Source organism: Andrena cerasifolii, chromosome 4 (genome assembly GCF_050908995.1).
Source record: "Andrena cerasifolii isolate SP2316 chromosome 4, iyAndCera1_principal, whole genome shotgun sequence".
In the NCBI taxonomy this organism is placed as follows: domain Eukaryota; kingdom Metazoa; phylum Arthropoda; class Insecta; order Hymenoptera; family Andrenidae; genus Andrena; species Andrena cerasifolii.
Window position 1 is genome coordinate 19,971,515 of NC_135121.1, and position 14,858 is coordinate 19,986,372.

Sequence of the window (14,858 nt, forward strand, 5' to 3'; positions counted from 1 at the left end):
CAATTTTTACCATAATTTAACTTACAAATGTCTTTCTATTTTAGAGAATAAGAGCCGCTGTGCCAAACACATTTCAGGTGAATATCTCTCGCACGAGACAATTTGTCGTATGCTTGTACGCCATTGCGATTCGAAATTTCTACCGCGTGTAAACTGTAATAATAGGTATTTCACAACTAAGTGATTTGTATGCACTTTATGCGTAACGAGATGTACCAACTTCGTACAATACTATTGGAATTACTATTTCCCGATAAGTTGTTAGGACGAAGTTCAAAGGCGAACCTGTAACGCGCGCATACGCAGAATAAGGTAGGTAAATGCTTCTCGTGTCGAAGTAAATATGTATTTAGGACTGGGAGTCTATATATTGTGATATCCGATGAAATACGACGAATGTACAGATTGTCAACAGCGCCTTGAAAGATGCGTACGGATCTTGCAGAGCATTCTATGAACACTTACAAAGTATGTAAACGGACAGATCTGATATTTTGGCGGAACGCGAAGAAAGCGATTAAGTAATGGAGTTTGGAGGGAAAGTAATTCGAGATGACAGTTGGAAAAAAAAAGATGGGGGAAATTGGGAGAGCAATTTGACATTGCAAATGTAAAGGAGTAGTGGGGATGAATAGATAGAATCAGTATTGTACATAGTATAAGAGGCAACGATCGGCTTGGTGAAACGTTTAGTCAAGGTTGAGCGCTCCGTGTAACCGCGTTCTTCGTCGCGCAACATGATCAGGTTTGTAAAGACTTTCTTACCTCTTACGTTTCGACCAGCACCTTCCGCGGCCGATTTTTCATCCTTCCAACTTTCCTACGAGATTGTTCGTATTAAAGCGCGGCGGATTTTACCCGGTTCTACGCAATTACGGTTATTCGGGTAATCGTTAAGTAATTTCTAGCGTACAAGTGTTAAAGCTAAGTTGTTGGATGATTCTCGACGGGGCCGGGCGTCCACTCGTGGGTAAGTATTCGTGACATACGAAGATTTTGCTGGTGCATCAGAACAGTGGACTTTGAGAGTGGCGTCTTTGAGTGTACCTGTACTTTCTGATAATTGCAAATCGAGGTAATCGAGAAGCGTTACTGTACCGAGAATTGTAATTACTTTAACCACCGCTCAGTCTGTAAAGTTTCTTTGCGCCGCGCCGTATAGCTGCGCCCAAGCGGAGTGTTTGCGATTTAATAGACTGTTCGCAATTTGCAATGTATATTATTGGTAAATGCTTGTCGCGTGATAACACCGTCTTGCAAATTTACAGTACACTAACACTAACGCACCGAACACGATCGAGGGCATACCATCGCGCCGAGCAATAAATCGTATTCAAGATATTTGTATAGATCGGATAATCGTGATGTCATTGTTACAGACACGCGTACTCAGTACTCGCTACAAATACAAGTACAAATTGCAATGTCATTCTTCTTTCAGATCCTCTGAATTCTTATCGATAAAGGCAGAATTTGCGGTTGCGCAGACGCGCGGCTAAGAATGATCCAGATCGATAAAGTTGCTTCATTGTTGCCTGCGCGGTTAAAAATTCCGGATCTCTGATTAGCCTTTCCCTCGGAGCAGATTAGGGGAGAGATGGGATATGTTGATCACAGCTTTGCTTTCTTATTAAAATTATAATAATGTAAGTTGCGATTCTTGGAGTATTCTCGATATATTTGTAGAAATTTGAGAGCTAAGAACTAATTTTAATGACTGAATCTCAAGATTTTCTGGCGGTGACGTTACGCACAAGTATTCCCCACTGAAGGGGAGACTTGATCAGTGAACTATAAGAGTAAATAACACATTAACTTTCTGAAAAATATTTATTATTCTCGTCAATAACATGGAATAAAGGGTATGTCATAAAAAGACAGTAAACTATAATTAACTTGAAAGAATTACTGAAAAAACAAAATCGAAGAATTAAACTCCGTAACATGAAACAATATAAATGTATTCTTAAAAGACATTTCGCTTAGATATCATCTGATTAAGATGATGATAAAGAAAAGATTTTCCTTCTCACTTTCTTTGCCGTATTTTTCTGTTTCATTAGCCTTCTGTGGTTCTTTTTGGGGCATTTTCAGCTGCTCTATCCCTTAATGTACTCGATTTGAAAAAGACGAAAAATTAAACTTACCTTAAATGTTTAGATCGATCAATAAAAATCAGTAATAAACCAGAAATTGCTGTTTTTACTTATATTTCAAATCGTTGAAAATGCGACATTCACTCGAACAGGAGGAAGAACAAGCAGACCGAAATATTTACTTCTTGGCTGCAAATACTTAAGGTCGAAGCTTCTAACAACATTATTCTATGCTCCCAAAAGAAAGCTGCAACGTGAAGTGTTGCGATGATGCAAACATTACCACGATAAATGCCAATATATTAATTAAAAAAATGATGTAATCATGCATCCATGTATCCCCGCTGATCAACTAACCCACCTTTCCCCTATATACAGTGGCGAGCAAAAGTATTCGGCCACCCTTTAAAATCGCATAATTTTTTTAAAATTAATCCAAGCGACTTGAGTTTTTTTTTTAGAAGCTAGATGGATTATGCTTAGTTTACACCTGACTAGTCGAAAATCGCGAAACTCCCGCAATCAGCGATTTTCGACCTTATTCTGCGATATTTAAGCATTTATAGCTCGGAGCAACGTTAACCGATTTTGATGAAATTTTACGCACGTATATAACTTACTTAAATCTACAAACCTGTTTTTTTTTTAATTTTCGTTACAGGCTCACGAAAAAAAGTTTAAAAAACGACCTTTTTTATTTTTTTTGCTATTCCGACCAAGTGCATTTTTTTTTCAAAACGACGAATCACGTCGTCTAGCAAACTAAAGCTGGGTTTACACCTGACGAGTGACTAGGCCGAGTCAACTACAGTGGGTTTTTAAACGTGGGAAGGGAAAACTTAACCAAATTTAAAAGATTTTTCGTTATTACAGCAAATCTATGTTTTATCTTTAATTTGGCATTTAAGAAAAGTGCACACGTGGTAATAATTATTTTATAATTTAACTTTGGAAGTGAAAAATGCAAAGGGAGCAGTTTCTGATCACATTCGCACGTTTTACTATGAGCTGTCAAATTTTGCGTATAAATTTCAAAATACTTCATAATTATTTAGTAATTTTTTAGAATAAACTTGTATCATAATAAGCTTATTATTTGGCTTATTTTTCTGAACTGATCAGGAATTGGGTTCCGATCAGGAACTCGGTCCTTGACGGTAGAATATGCGCTCAGACTGGGCGAGTGCTCGGCCCAGTGGGTTCACTCGGCCGAGCACTCGTCAGGTGTAAACTAAGCAAAATCCTTCTAGCTTCTGAAAAAAAACTCAAATCGTTTGGATTAATTTTAAAAAAGTTATGCGTTATATATATATATATATATATATATATATGATGAAGCCACCCTTAAAAAACGCATAACTTTTTTAAAATTAAAAAAGTTATGCGTTATATATATATCATATATATATATATATGATATATATATATATATCATATATATATATATGATGAAGCCACCCTTAAAAAACGCATAACTTTTTTAAAATTAATCCGAACGATTTGAGTTTTTTTCAGAAGCTAGAAGGATTAATTTTAAAAAAAGTTATGCGTTATATATATATAGGTAAGATGAGTGTCTCAATTTCTGCTGATATCCTAATTTCTGCTCATTACGTATTTTTCTCATTATTACATGCGTTACGTTTCTACTATATTTTCAAGAAAATAATTCTAAATTATTTAAACATTTACACAAGTATTGCACGGGCTTGGGGCAATACATATACATTTAATTACAAATTACCAACAGTTAAACATCTCGAAATATCTTTCTTAAATAGTTTTCCAATTGGTTGGTTTATTATTAAAGAATCAATCGACTACTCTGGAAATTTTGATCGCAAACAAATTTTTTACACCCTCCTCATGACGAGTTACCTCTTAAATCAGCAGAGACTGGGACATTCACCTTACTCGCTGTTTAGGCGCGTTAAAAGCGTTTACTCGTAGTATCGAAACAATCGAGCACTTGTAGGTAGATACGCTTGAAGTTACTGGGCATCCTTTTACCAGCGACATGACTTTACAAACAAACACGATCAGTTTCCACCGACGAAATTATGGAAACGCATTCCACCGAATGAACGTCGACGATTAACTCGATGCTTTCTCCTTATGCAGACTAAACAAGAAGATACTCCTAATATTTGGGGTGAGCGTCGTTGTAATCTTAGCTCTGATCGTAGCGATAATAATCGTTTTCGTCACAAATCACTCAGAGAATGCCGGCGACGCGAGCAGTCCCGGAAATTTCGGAGAGTACACGAAGGTAATCTATTGAAAGTAGATAAATGGTCGATAGCGCATACGGGATAGATAGTTGACTAAAGTTCGTCTATTTCCGCTCGAGCAACGTCGCTACTATTACGCATACATGCGTACGTACACGTCGCGTATACGCTGTATATATTCGCTGTGGCGTCCCTGCTGGAGCTGCCAGTTAGAACCGCATTAAAAATTTTAAATCCGGATCGATGCGGTTTTCTTCCCGTAAATTCCAGATCGAACCCGATGAAATATTTTCTATCGGTTTCAAACCGGATATGCGTGTAAAAATCTTGACGGTACGCATCCCGTGAATTATTTGCTCTGCCAATCCGGATCGCGACGGACTCGAAAGAGCCTGTGGCATTTCCAGATTGAATCCGTAAGATTTTTGATCCGCAATTTCAGATACGAAACTTCCGGGTTTATACAAATGGCAATTCCTGATAGAAATTGATAAATTTCGCACATGCAAATCCTGTTTCATCCATCGATCTGGATATCCGCATTGAACCGGATTCGTTTTTGAACTGGCAGAAATCACTGCTTGAAAATCCAGGTAGTACCGCATTGAACCAGATAGATCCAGTTGAAAATTCAACGCGGTTCTAACTGGCTGTTCCAGCAGGGGTGAGTAACAATTTTTGGATTGAGAATGATTTGCTGATGGCTCGATCGGCGGTCTGTTTGCCAGGGTGCGGTGTCCACGAACGGGCAGGAGTGCGCACAGATCGGTGCCGACATCCTTGCCAAAGATGGGTCGGCGGTGGACGCAGCGATAGCTGCGCTCTTGTGCGAGGGGGTCGCGTCTTTGCACAGGTACGCTTCAGCAGCTCTGTTTGTCCGTGTAGGTACCTCACGGTCTTTCTTAAACAATAACGCAGCTATAATCGCAAACTGTTCTCCTTCGAACCAAAGTATGGGTCTAGGCGGTGGATTCCTAATGACCATTTGGGACGCCCGAACAAAAACTGCGGATTACCTGGACGCACGAGAGACAGCCCCGTCCGGCGCACACGAGGACATGTTCGGAGGTGACGCCAAATTGGCTATGTACGGTGCGTGATTATTTCTCTGGAAGACAAACATTGCTACTTGTATTGACAAGGGGACCTTCAGGTTCGGCAATTTCAGAAAAAAATTATAGTTAAGGGGAGCTTTCGATCTAGAGCCCAACAAAAATAGGTGAGTTTTAGGAATTAATTCAAGGAAAACTACTCTGTATAATTTAATGGGATTTTTTGCATTGTATTAAGGATGTATTAAGTTATAGAAATATATTTTTTGTTTTATAATTAATCATTGCAGACGGCACTGGAGAGTCGTTAAAGTCAAGGCGTCGAAAAATTCATCCAAATCGGTGGGACCTGTATCTCCAAAAGTTACTATCCGATTCGACTGAAACTTTTCTTATTTTGAAGAATATACTTCTGGCTAGGGAGGAAACCAGAACAAATTGCAAAAATAACGTTTTTTTTAGAAAATAACGACACTTGAAGTTTGAAATCACTTTTTCCCTATATTTTTCACACTTTCAACGGCTTTGAAAAATATAAATTATCAATTTTTTGTATTTTTCTCTGGTATCCTTCCTAGCCAGAAGTATATTCTTCAAAATAAAAAAAGTTTCAGTCGAATCGGATAATAACTTTTGGAAATACAGGTCCCGCCGTTTTGAGAACACTGTTTCGAGAAAAACGCGTTTAAAATGCTGAACATTCGCAAAATGAAATAAAAAAAAATCGACTTTTAGACCGGAACCTCCCCTTAAAGGTCTGCACTCTGACATTAATTTCTCAAAGCAGTAAGACGCACTTTTCAGCCAAATTCGAGGAAATCGATTTTGAAAAATTCCGAGCTCCCTTATCTACAGGGTGTTCCTCTACCTATGGTCAATACTCTAGGAGGTGATTTAACAGGCAAAAATAAGACGAAAATCAAGAGTAACGAAATTTCGGTAAAGGCTTCGTTTTCGAAAAAATTCACTTTGAATTTCACCTAAACGGGCGTGCATCGTAGGCGCTCGAGGGGCACGCGCTTACGATGCACGCGTGTTTAGGTAAAATTCCAAGTCAACTTTCTGGAATTTGGCTTAAAAGCGCGCCTTACTGCTTCGGGAAATTAATATCGGAGTGAAGAGCTTCGCGTACGCTAAGTATCAAATTTTTCTGAAATTACCAAACCTGAAGGTCCCCTTGCGAGACGAGTATGCAACTATCCACGCATTATCGACAGGTGGCTTGGCGGTCGCTGTGCCGGGTGAACTCCGCGGCTACTGGGAAGCGCACCAAAAGTACGGTAAACTGCCATGGTCCGACTTATTCCTGCCAACCATTTCCCTTTGCGCCACTGGCTCCCGCGTCAACAACTATCTGGCCGCGTATTTGGCCAACAAGGAGCTGATGATAAAGAAGGAGGGCTCGTTAGCCGAAATCCTGATAAACCCTGCCACCAACTCCACGTGGAAGGTGAACGCGCTAATATTCATGCTTATGCTTACACCGCTATGCGCTATCTACTCGCGCGTACGCGCAGCATTAACCTTTAGAGGGCCGGGATTTTCTCGTTGAAATTGTAAATTTTATTTACTTAAAATTCATGCATACATACCACCAGAATTGGCCGGCAAAGTATCGAAATTCTTAGGTGGCCGCTGCAGTCGCCAGCCCGGCCCTCTAAAGGTTAAGAATGCTGATAACGACGGGATGGAATGATTGACTGTTAGGTAGACGATAGGATAAAGAGGCCACAGTTAGCCAAGACGTTAGAATTGATCGCAAAGCATGGACCTGACATATTTTACAATGGCAGCATGGGCGACCAGCTGGTGGACGAGATTAAAGGCTTCAATGGTATCATCAACAAGGAAGATCTACGAAATTACAGGTTTGCTGGATCTACTACTCGTTGGTACGCGCGGAAACGTCCGTATAACCGAGGCACGCGAGAGAGAAACGGAATAACGAGGGGGGGGAATTAATCGTAGAGTGAAGTGGGACAAACCGATCGAGGCAAAAATCGGGGACCTGACCATGTATACCGCACCGCCACCGGGTTCCGGGGCAATTCTCACTTTCATTATGAATATTCTCCATGGACTGCTACCGACCAGCGATAAGAACCTCATGTGGCAACGTTTCGTCGAAACGTTCAAATGGGGATACGCCAGGAGGACCGAGCTCGCCGATCCTGATTATGTGCCGAATGTCGGTGAGTCGGCGATTCGCATTATCGTACAGTCATCCGTACATCGTAATAGTAGGCAAGAAGTATGTACAGTCTTTGGGACGTTGCGATAAGCGGCTTACGAATCTAGACATCGTATTGTCACGTTGCGTAACCACATTTTCAGATAAAACTCCGCGATAACTGAAAGCTAGTAATAGACTTAATTGCTTGAAAAGTAACGCGCGTCGGACAGATTGACGGGACACTCGCGATAAACGATTGCTATTAAACTAACGTAATGAAAAATTGCTGGACACTATCGTCATGGTCGATTAAACGGCTCCGCGTTCATTCTATTTAACTCTGCTATTTTATAAAAAGCGCCGACGCCTGTTACGTTGCGAGTTCGGCGACGAGGCACGAGCAATTCACGCAACGAGAGTAAAATGCTGGCCACGACCGAGGGCGATGGTGGCTTGGCCTCCTGAGCTCCGCCGTAAAATCAATTTCCAACCATCTATTTCTGTAGATACGATAGTGAATAACTTGACGTCTCCCGATTACGCGAGTATCATTCGAAAGCGAATCAGAGACGACGAAACGAACAACGATCCAAAGTATTATGGTGCTGTCACGGTTACGCCGGAGGATTCAGGAACCTCTCACGTATCTGTCCTCGCTCCCGATGGTTCGGCCGTGTCGGTAACCTCGACCATAAATCAGGTGTACGTTTTAGGTGCAGACTTTTCAGATTGGCGGGAAGAGATGCGGATAACCTTTTCCTCCTAACGTTCTTTTTATATTCGATAGTTTCGGCGCGATGATACGCTCGAGATCCACCGGGATAATATTCAACGACGAAATGGACGACTTCAGTTCCCCGAATATAACTAATGGATTCGATTTACCTGCTTCGCCGGCGAATTTCATCCGTCCTGGAAAGAGACCTATGAGCTCCATGAGTCCGACGATAGTCGTAAGTGTCGTAAGTGGGGAATTCTAATCCCGGGATCGTAATCCCGAATGTTCTTTCGCTTTCACTTTCATATTTTTCAGTTCGTAAACTAATTTACGTTTTTAAGAATTCTCGAAATCCCGGCAGTTTTAGAATCGAAAAAACAGCCGGGATCCTGGGATTGAATTCCCTAGTCGTAAGCGTATCAGTAGCGGTTAGACAGAAGATACACGCATTCCATTCATTCCAACGTCCCTTTACCCCCTTTTATTTATGAAACTCCTACACGAGTGCGCGTTTCTTGAAATCCATTAAAACCGTTCAAGTGCGGCACAACTGTCACGGAAACATCGCGTATCGACGCGACGGCAGTAAAACTTTACAGTCCTTTTACGTAATTTCTAGATTGACGAGAAGAGAACTGTTCGTTTGGTGATCGGTGCTGCGGGCGGAACTAAAATTACAACAGGAGTCGCTATTGGAATGGTATTGAACCTTTGGTCAGGATACAATATAAAACGAGCACTGGATGCACTTAGAATTCATCATCAGGTGAGTATGACTGCGAGACCTGATGATTGTCCAATGTTGTTGTTGAGCACGCAATAGAGAGGGCATATGTACAAAATTCCAGCTATTTCCAATGACCGTACAGAACGAGAAGGGATTTTCTCCGGACGTGCTAAGTTATTTATCAAGCATCGGACATAACGTTACTACATTTTCGGGAATCGGCAGCGCCATTACAGCTGTGACCAAAGAACACGGCAAAATATTTGCCTGCTCGGACTATCGTAGGGAAGGAAGAACCGCTGGATTTTAAGCGATTACGTACCGTTTGCTCTTTGTTATCCTCCGATAGGCGAACGTGTAAGCATGTAACGAAAATCAGTCGGAACAGGAACATCAGATGGATCATCTTGACCGTCCGATTCGGTTTATAGACAGTGAACATTAGGCCAGCAACGTTAATCGGTAGGAGTTCGATAAATATGCTGATATGCTTCCGAATACGTCATTACAAATTACAAAGTATCCTTTCCGCATCCGTCGAATTAGTATTACGAAAAGTATTAGTAGAATAGACCAGATAAGTTTTACGATGTACAAAAAGGTAAACGAAACAAGTCTTGAATGATCTATGACAAGCGACAAGTTACATAGCGAGCGAAAACTTTTCAGACGCGCAGATTATTTATACACTACCTTAAGCATAGCATTAAGTGTGATCGTTCTATCGCGAGAGTGCTAGTCTAAGTATCATCTGTACCTAATATTCTTCTACCGTTAACCGTATTATATAAAAATAGTTTATTTCTAACGAGATATTTATAAAGTTTGGTTAAACCGTAAGTACAAATAATACAATACTCTGTATGAGCTCAATCTTACTTCGTTTATAATTACCTTCATTACTTGCTGCATCCGTTTTTAGACCGAATTAAATAACATCGCGATAAATTAACACTACGAACTCGCACTATCGCTTTCTGAAAGTCCAGCTTTGTCTTTCACTTTTCTTACGCAGCGTTTCACTTTTTTCGTTTTATTCAATCCCTTCTTCGATTTCCTCAGTACTTCGATAGCGTGCAATTTTTTCTTCAGAGAGTTCGCCTTATCCTTTTCTCTTTGCGGTATGTGTTCCTCGATATTTGTATCGCTCCCAACGATAACGTTCAACGTGCTAGGATTATCAGATTCAATTACACTCTGCGGACTCGTCGATTCCTTTTTCTGCTGGCTCGACGATTCCCTTTTCTTTTTCCGGCTTTCATTCGCAGACTTCCGTTTCGTTCTAATACTCTGTACTTGCGTACTTTCCGCAATTCCAGAGTCGTCTGGATTTTTGTTATTCAACCTCTGCACAGCTTTCTGAACTCGCTTGCTCATAGTCATTTCGATCGGCTTTGGAACAACTTGCAATTTGAAGTAGGTATCTATCAATTTTTGATTTTGTTTTTCTTCTAATCTCTTCAAAACCGGTGCCATAATTTCATCAAATTTCAGTTTGGTCCAGCCGAATTTCTGTTTCGCGTAATTCGATAAAATCATCGTGTTAGGTTTGCCCCAAGTGAAACCCTCTTTCGATTCGTCCACCTCGGGGAAAAGGTATGCTTGTACAACGGCTTGGCTCGGGAATCCTATGTACAAAAAAAAAAAAAAACAGCAAACAAATCGCGTATGGCCTATATAAAAATAAGGATTAATCTCATATACCTTTATGAACTTCTAAGTTTTGCACTTTATTTCGCAGCGTGGTTCTTCCAGGTCCCGCGACTCTCCCGCTCTTCATCCACCAACAGAAGTTTGTCAAACCCTGCAATAAATCGTCTCCTTCCGAGGGAAAGGCTGCCAATATTTCTAAGGCAGTGACGGGCCCAATTCCTGTTAAACCCACAGTATAGTCGCTACCAACTAAAAGGGCGAGTCGTATCATTTCATTTCGCGTTAGTTCTGGAAAAAAATGGTACGCTTTATTCCGAACTTTTGAATTCGTCTTTTGAATCGTCTTTCTTCCTTGCCCAAGAGAAGGCTATCAGACTTACTGAAATGATGCTGTATGTCGCAAAGACGATATTGAAGAACTTTCTTGTTGTTGTCGAAGAAATTTTTATAAACGCATTGTCCGCCAAACAGCCAAATGTCTGAATCGTCTGTAATTGTACCATCGGTGAGGTGAACTTGTTCCAAATATGCGCATTGTGCCTCTGCTTCCATGGGCGCAACAACGTACGGTATACCGAATAATCGTAATAGCTCCTGTCGATAAATTACACCGTCTATATTTTATGGGAAACATGACGTTATCCTATCTAACGTTAACACGACACTGTACCTGAGCTTCGACGCGTATACGCTCAGAAATGTTAATACCTTGACGCTCTAGTTTGCCAATGTTTGCCATTAGCTCAGTTTGTTCATCCTCCAGTCGTGCCTACAAGCAAAATCTATTATGTATCTGACTTACACTTAAAGATAGACCTCGCATAGAATTTACGTATGTACTTTTAAAGTTAACAGTTCCTCGTCGGTCACTGGTATAGGACTTATTCTCCTGGGATCAGTAGGAATGTTCACGCGCGTAATCTCTGCGCTACTCGTTTCAGAATCAATTCCAATCTCTACGTTCTTTGTCTCTATTGGTTCAGTTTTCTCTTGTTGCGTGCTCGTATCTTTAATATCTGTATCGTTCTCTGTAGACTGTACTTCAACATTATCCATTCCCGTTGCATTCAGCAATTCCTTACCCTCAACTTTGTCTGCCACAACTTCTCCCATCGGTTTTTCCGAAATCACTTTATCTTGCATCTCTTGACGATCGGGAAAGCTTTTCACCGATTTTTCCGGATTCTCGCTGGACGACGATACATTTTGAGACGTTTCCACATTCGATCCATTGTCTGACACCTCAAATACGTCGGCAAACATGTCATTTTCCATGGCCTGATTAGATTCAAATGTTATTTCAATAGCTCGTGGCAAAGCGGTTTTACTAACAGCAGTGTCTATAACTGGTATCGGTACATCTTCTATTTCTATGAAATCATCGGAATCCGAATCTGTTGAACTCACTACTGTTACTTCCGTTGATTCCACTGGCTTGTTACTTGAAATATTTGAAGCTGCAACAGGTGGCAAGTTGATATTCGATTCAGTGTTTGACTCGGCCGATGCCGTCTTTGATGTAGGAAACGATTTTATTGCGTCCATGGAGTCAACTATCTCAAAGACTTTGTCATCCTTGGACGTTGAAGCAGACTGCTGCATATCCAATCCGTTATCTGTATTCTCGCAATTTGGTGTTTCAAAAGACACCTTTGATAATAATGGTTTCAAGATGTTTTTAGTATCTTTAAAAGCTTCCTTTTTATTTTGTTCAAGAAGCGTAATAATCTGTTTCTCTGTTAATCCGCTATACTCGAGCATGTATGCTAACGCAGGATTCATATTGTGTTTGCCGAAATACTTTTTGGATAAAGGTTGCGATTCGTTCAATTCTATTTCCGTTTCTGAATCACTACTCGTGTCCATGTACAGTTGGGAACTACTCGTAGTAGGTATTTCAACATCGCTGCCCCAATCGTCATCGAACTCATATTCATTTATATCTTCGCAAATTGGTACAGCTTTGCTGGACTCAGCTACAGGCTCGTCTGTTTCGTTTATAGTATCCAGAGCATCTTTATTCTTTGAATTCACATCGTTGCTGCTGTTCTTAAAGTACGCATTTTTATCTGCAACATAGAATGCACAACAATTGGGAGATAGTCCGGTATCGGTTTAGAAAAATGAGAAGAACTATGACGCACCACTGATATAAATTAATCTAGTTGTACTGTCTCCGGCAATCCGATAATCACAATCACGATCGCTCGTAGCTATACCCTGCTCGGTTAATAATTTATCTAATTCATCCAACGTGAGCGTTTTCCCTCCCATTTCTTTTTCCGCAGACTCTAAACTCTGTTGAACTAATCTACGCTTTAGCAAACGTTTCATTTGGAAGCCAGAAAATTCGTGCGTCTCATCAGGCATCTCGTGTAAACGGCCCCAGGAGTTTTGTTTCCTTGTTTCCTTGAGATCCGTAAGAATATCGTAGCGCACATCGGCTGGTAAACCTTTAAATTCGGCACTAGCCACATTTACATTATGAATGTTTCCAACCCATTTCGTTTGTTTCCGTGGACTGCATTCCGAAGACGAATCAGATTCGTAGTCGTCGCTAATACTTAATTCGGCTTTGCTCGTGCTCGGCATGTCTGGCAACTTAAACATGTCGTCCACGGTCTTGCCTTGCAACTTTAAAACTATTTCGGCAGAGCTATTTGTAGCGTTTTGGTCCTCTGGATTGAGAACTGTTTTCACGGTAGAATGCTTTAATAAGTTATTGATTAATTCTGTCCTCATCTGTTGGGCCTTATTCTTGGCCATACACTTCTGCTTCCTGCGTAAGGCCTGTGAATGGAAAAGAATGAGAGCCTCGTTTCTCACTACCTGGTTCCCACAGCAAGCTAATTATGTACAGACAATATTAAAGCCGAGATAAAAGTACAGTTTTGCTCGTACGAACATACGCATAGTTGTTGTTTAGAAAGTTAAATTAAATAGAATTCGTTAACTCGAGTTATAAGGAAAAGGTATTTTCATATTTTCTATCTTCTGAGAAATCTTCGATAGAGATCTATAAACAACAGGATAGATTTTTCTGGAATAAATATTTACAATTGTGTCCTTCTTAAGCAATGGTACGCCTCCATCAAAAACAAACACCGGCTTGATTTTATAATACAGAAGCTTGCATATTCTGCTGAACAATCCAATAAGATGCGCGTTAGGTTTGGGGTTGCCAAAGCGATCTTGATATCCTTGTAATACTTGATGGATCCAGATAGATATATCTACGCGAATAAAAATTGTGTTGATTTTAATCAAAACGAACATTTATAAAACCGTAAATATAAGAAGATAAACATAGGCAATTACCAATGGCTAAGACTTTTCCTTCGAGCGTCTCCAAGGGAACTTGCTTTCCCGTTGCGTCAAGTAAACGCCAAAGACCATAAACACCCATTATGTCCTTTGAGAAACCTACAAAACCGCATATTTCATGAAAAAAGTATGCGCAAACAACATAGTATACCGGTAACACTGGATCCACAAAAAATGGGAGCTCAAAATTTAAAGAAGCGTAAGCCTGCTTAAATTTCCAAAGAGAACAAACTTTTCGAAAGTTATCTTCAATTATTCATAACCTAAATACTGAGTAGACACTTAAGCACAATAACTTATTAAACACCTAATGCTTAGACAAACACCTAGTTTTACTTACTGCTGTTTCATATCCCAGTGTTTCCATACAAGCCACTAACTTCACTGCTTTATGTTACATTAAGAAGCATCTCCTCGTGCGAACTCTTGTACGAATCGGAATCGACATCACACTGCACCACACCGTGCCGATCAGCTGATTGCAGAAACAATAGGTTCGAACCAATTCGGACGCGACGTTAAGCGCGCTCGCGACATTTGCACGATTTGCACTCGCAGAGTGCGGGAGTGCAACTTTTCAAACCATTCAGCTTGTAGGTTCTTCACTGACTGAAAACACGGGGATTATTAAATAACATATATTGCTAAGTAGATGCCAGAGTCGTGCGAATTTACAATTCGCTTCACTAGGTATTTTGCATTTATTAATGATGCCCTACTTTCATCGTAACCGCTTTCGTAAAATGACATATCCACGTTTAGAATACTGATTATCCCTTAACGCATATAAGTATAATGTAACTTCACCGAGTTATCCAAACATTAGGAGTTCAAGTACAGCATCTTTTCTTCAATATTATATATAATTAAAGTTATGAAACTTC

At 40.4% G+C, this 14,858-nt stretch overlaps 2 protein-coding genes across 7 annotated transcripts; one reads left to right on the top strand and one right to left on the bottom strand.

Moving 5' to 3' along the window:
• The first annotated feature begins 592 nt into the window (after positions 1-592).
• LOC143367882 (glutathione hydrolase 1 proenzyme) lies at positions 593-9,870 on the top strand. Of its 3 annotated transcripts, none has more exons than XM_076810135.1 (11): positions 593-745; positions 4,218-4,365; positions 5,056-5,180; positions 5,280-5,419; positions 6,597-6,829; positions 7,087-7,247; positions 7,348-7,571; positions 8,059-8,254; positions 8,340-8,514; positions 8,899-9,036; positions 9,119-9,870. In XM_076810135.1, the coding sequence occupies exons 1-11, from the start codon at positions 738-740 to the stop codon at positions 9,305-9,307; spliced, it is 1,737 nt and encodes a 578-aa protein (XP_076666250.1). In that variant the 5' UTR covers positions 593-737; the 3' UTR covers positions 9,308-9,870. The 3 variants fall into 3 exon arrangements, with proteins under 3 accessions (XP_076666250.1, XP_076666249.1, XP_076666251.1); XM_076810134.1 differs by having other exon boundaries at positions 8,340-8,505; positions 8,890-9,036; XM_076810136.1 differs by lacking the exon at positions 4,218-4,365 and having other exon boundaries at positions 726-745; positions 8,340-8,505; positions 8,890-9,036.
• On the bottom strand, positions 9,781-14,621 carry Mus201 (rad2 superfamily protein mus201). Of its 4 annotated transcripts, none has more exons than XM_076810133.1 (9): positions 14,315-14,621; positions 13,969-14,073; positions 13,708-13,883; positions 12,795-13,440; positions 11,491-12,719; positions 11,359-11,419; positions 11,031-11,264; positions 10,702-10,938; positions 9,781-10,625 (listed from the first exon to the last, which is right to left on the bottom strand). In XM_076810133.1, exons 2-9 carry the CDS (start codon positions 14,054-14,056, stop codon positions 9,952-9,954), a joined length of 3,345 nt encoding a protein of 1,114 aa, XP_076666248.1. In that variant the 5' UTR covers positions 14,057-14,073; positions 14,315-14,621; the 3' UTR covers positions 9,781-9,951. The 4 variants fall into 4 exon arrangements, with proteins under 4 accessions (XP_076666248.1, XP_076666246.1, XP_076666245.1 ...); XM_076810131.1 differs by having other exon boundaries at positions 11,031-11,244; positions 11,321-11,419; positions 14,355-14,618; XM_076810130.1 differs by having other exon boundaries at positions 11,031-11,244; positions 11,321-11,419; positions 14,301-14,618.
• Between the last annotated feature and the right edge of the window lie 237 nt (positions 14,622-14,858).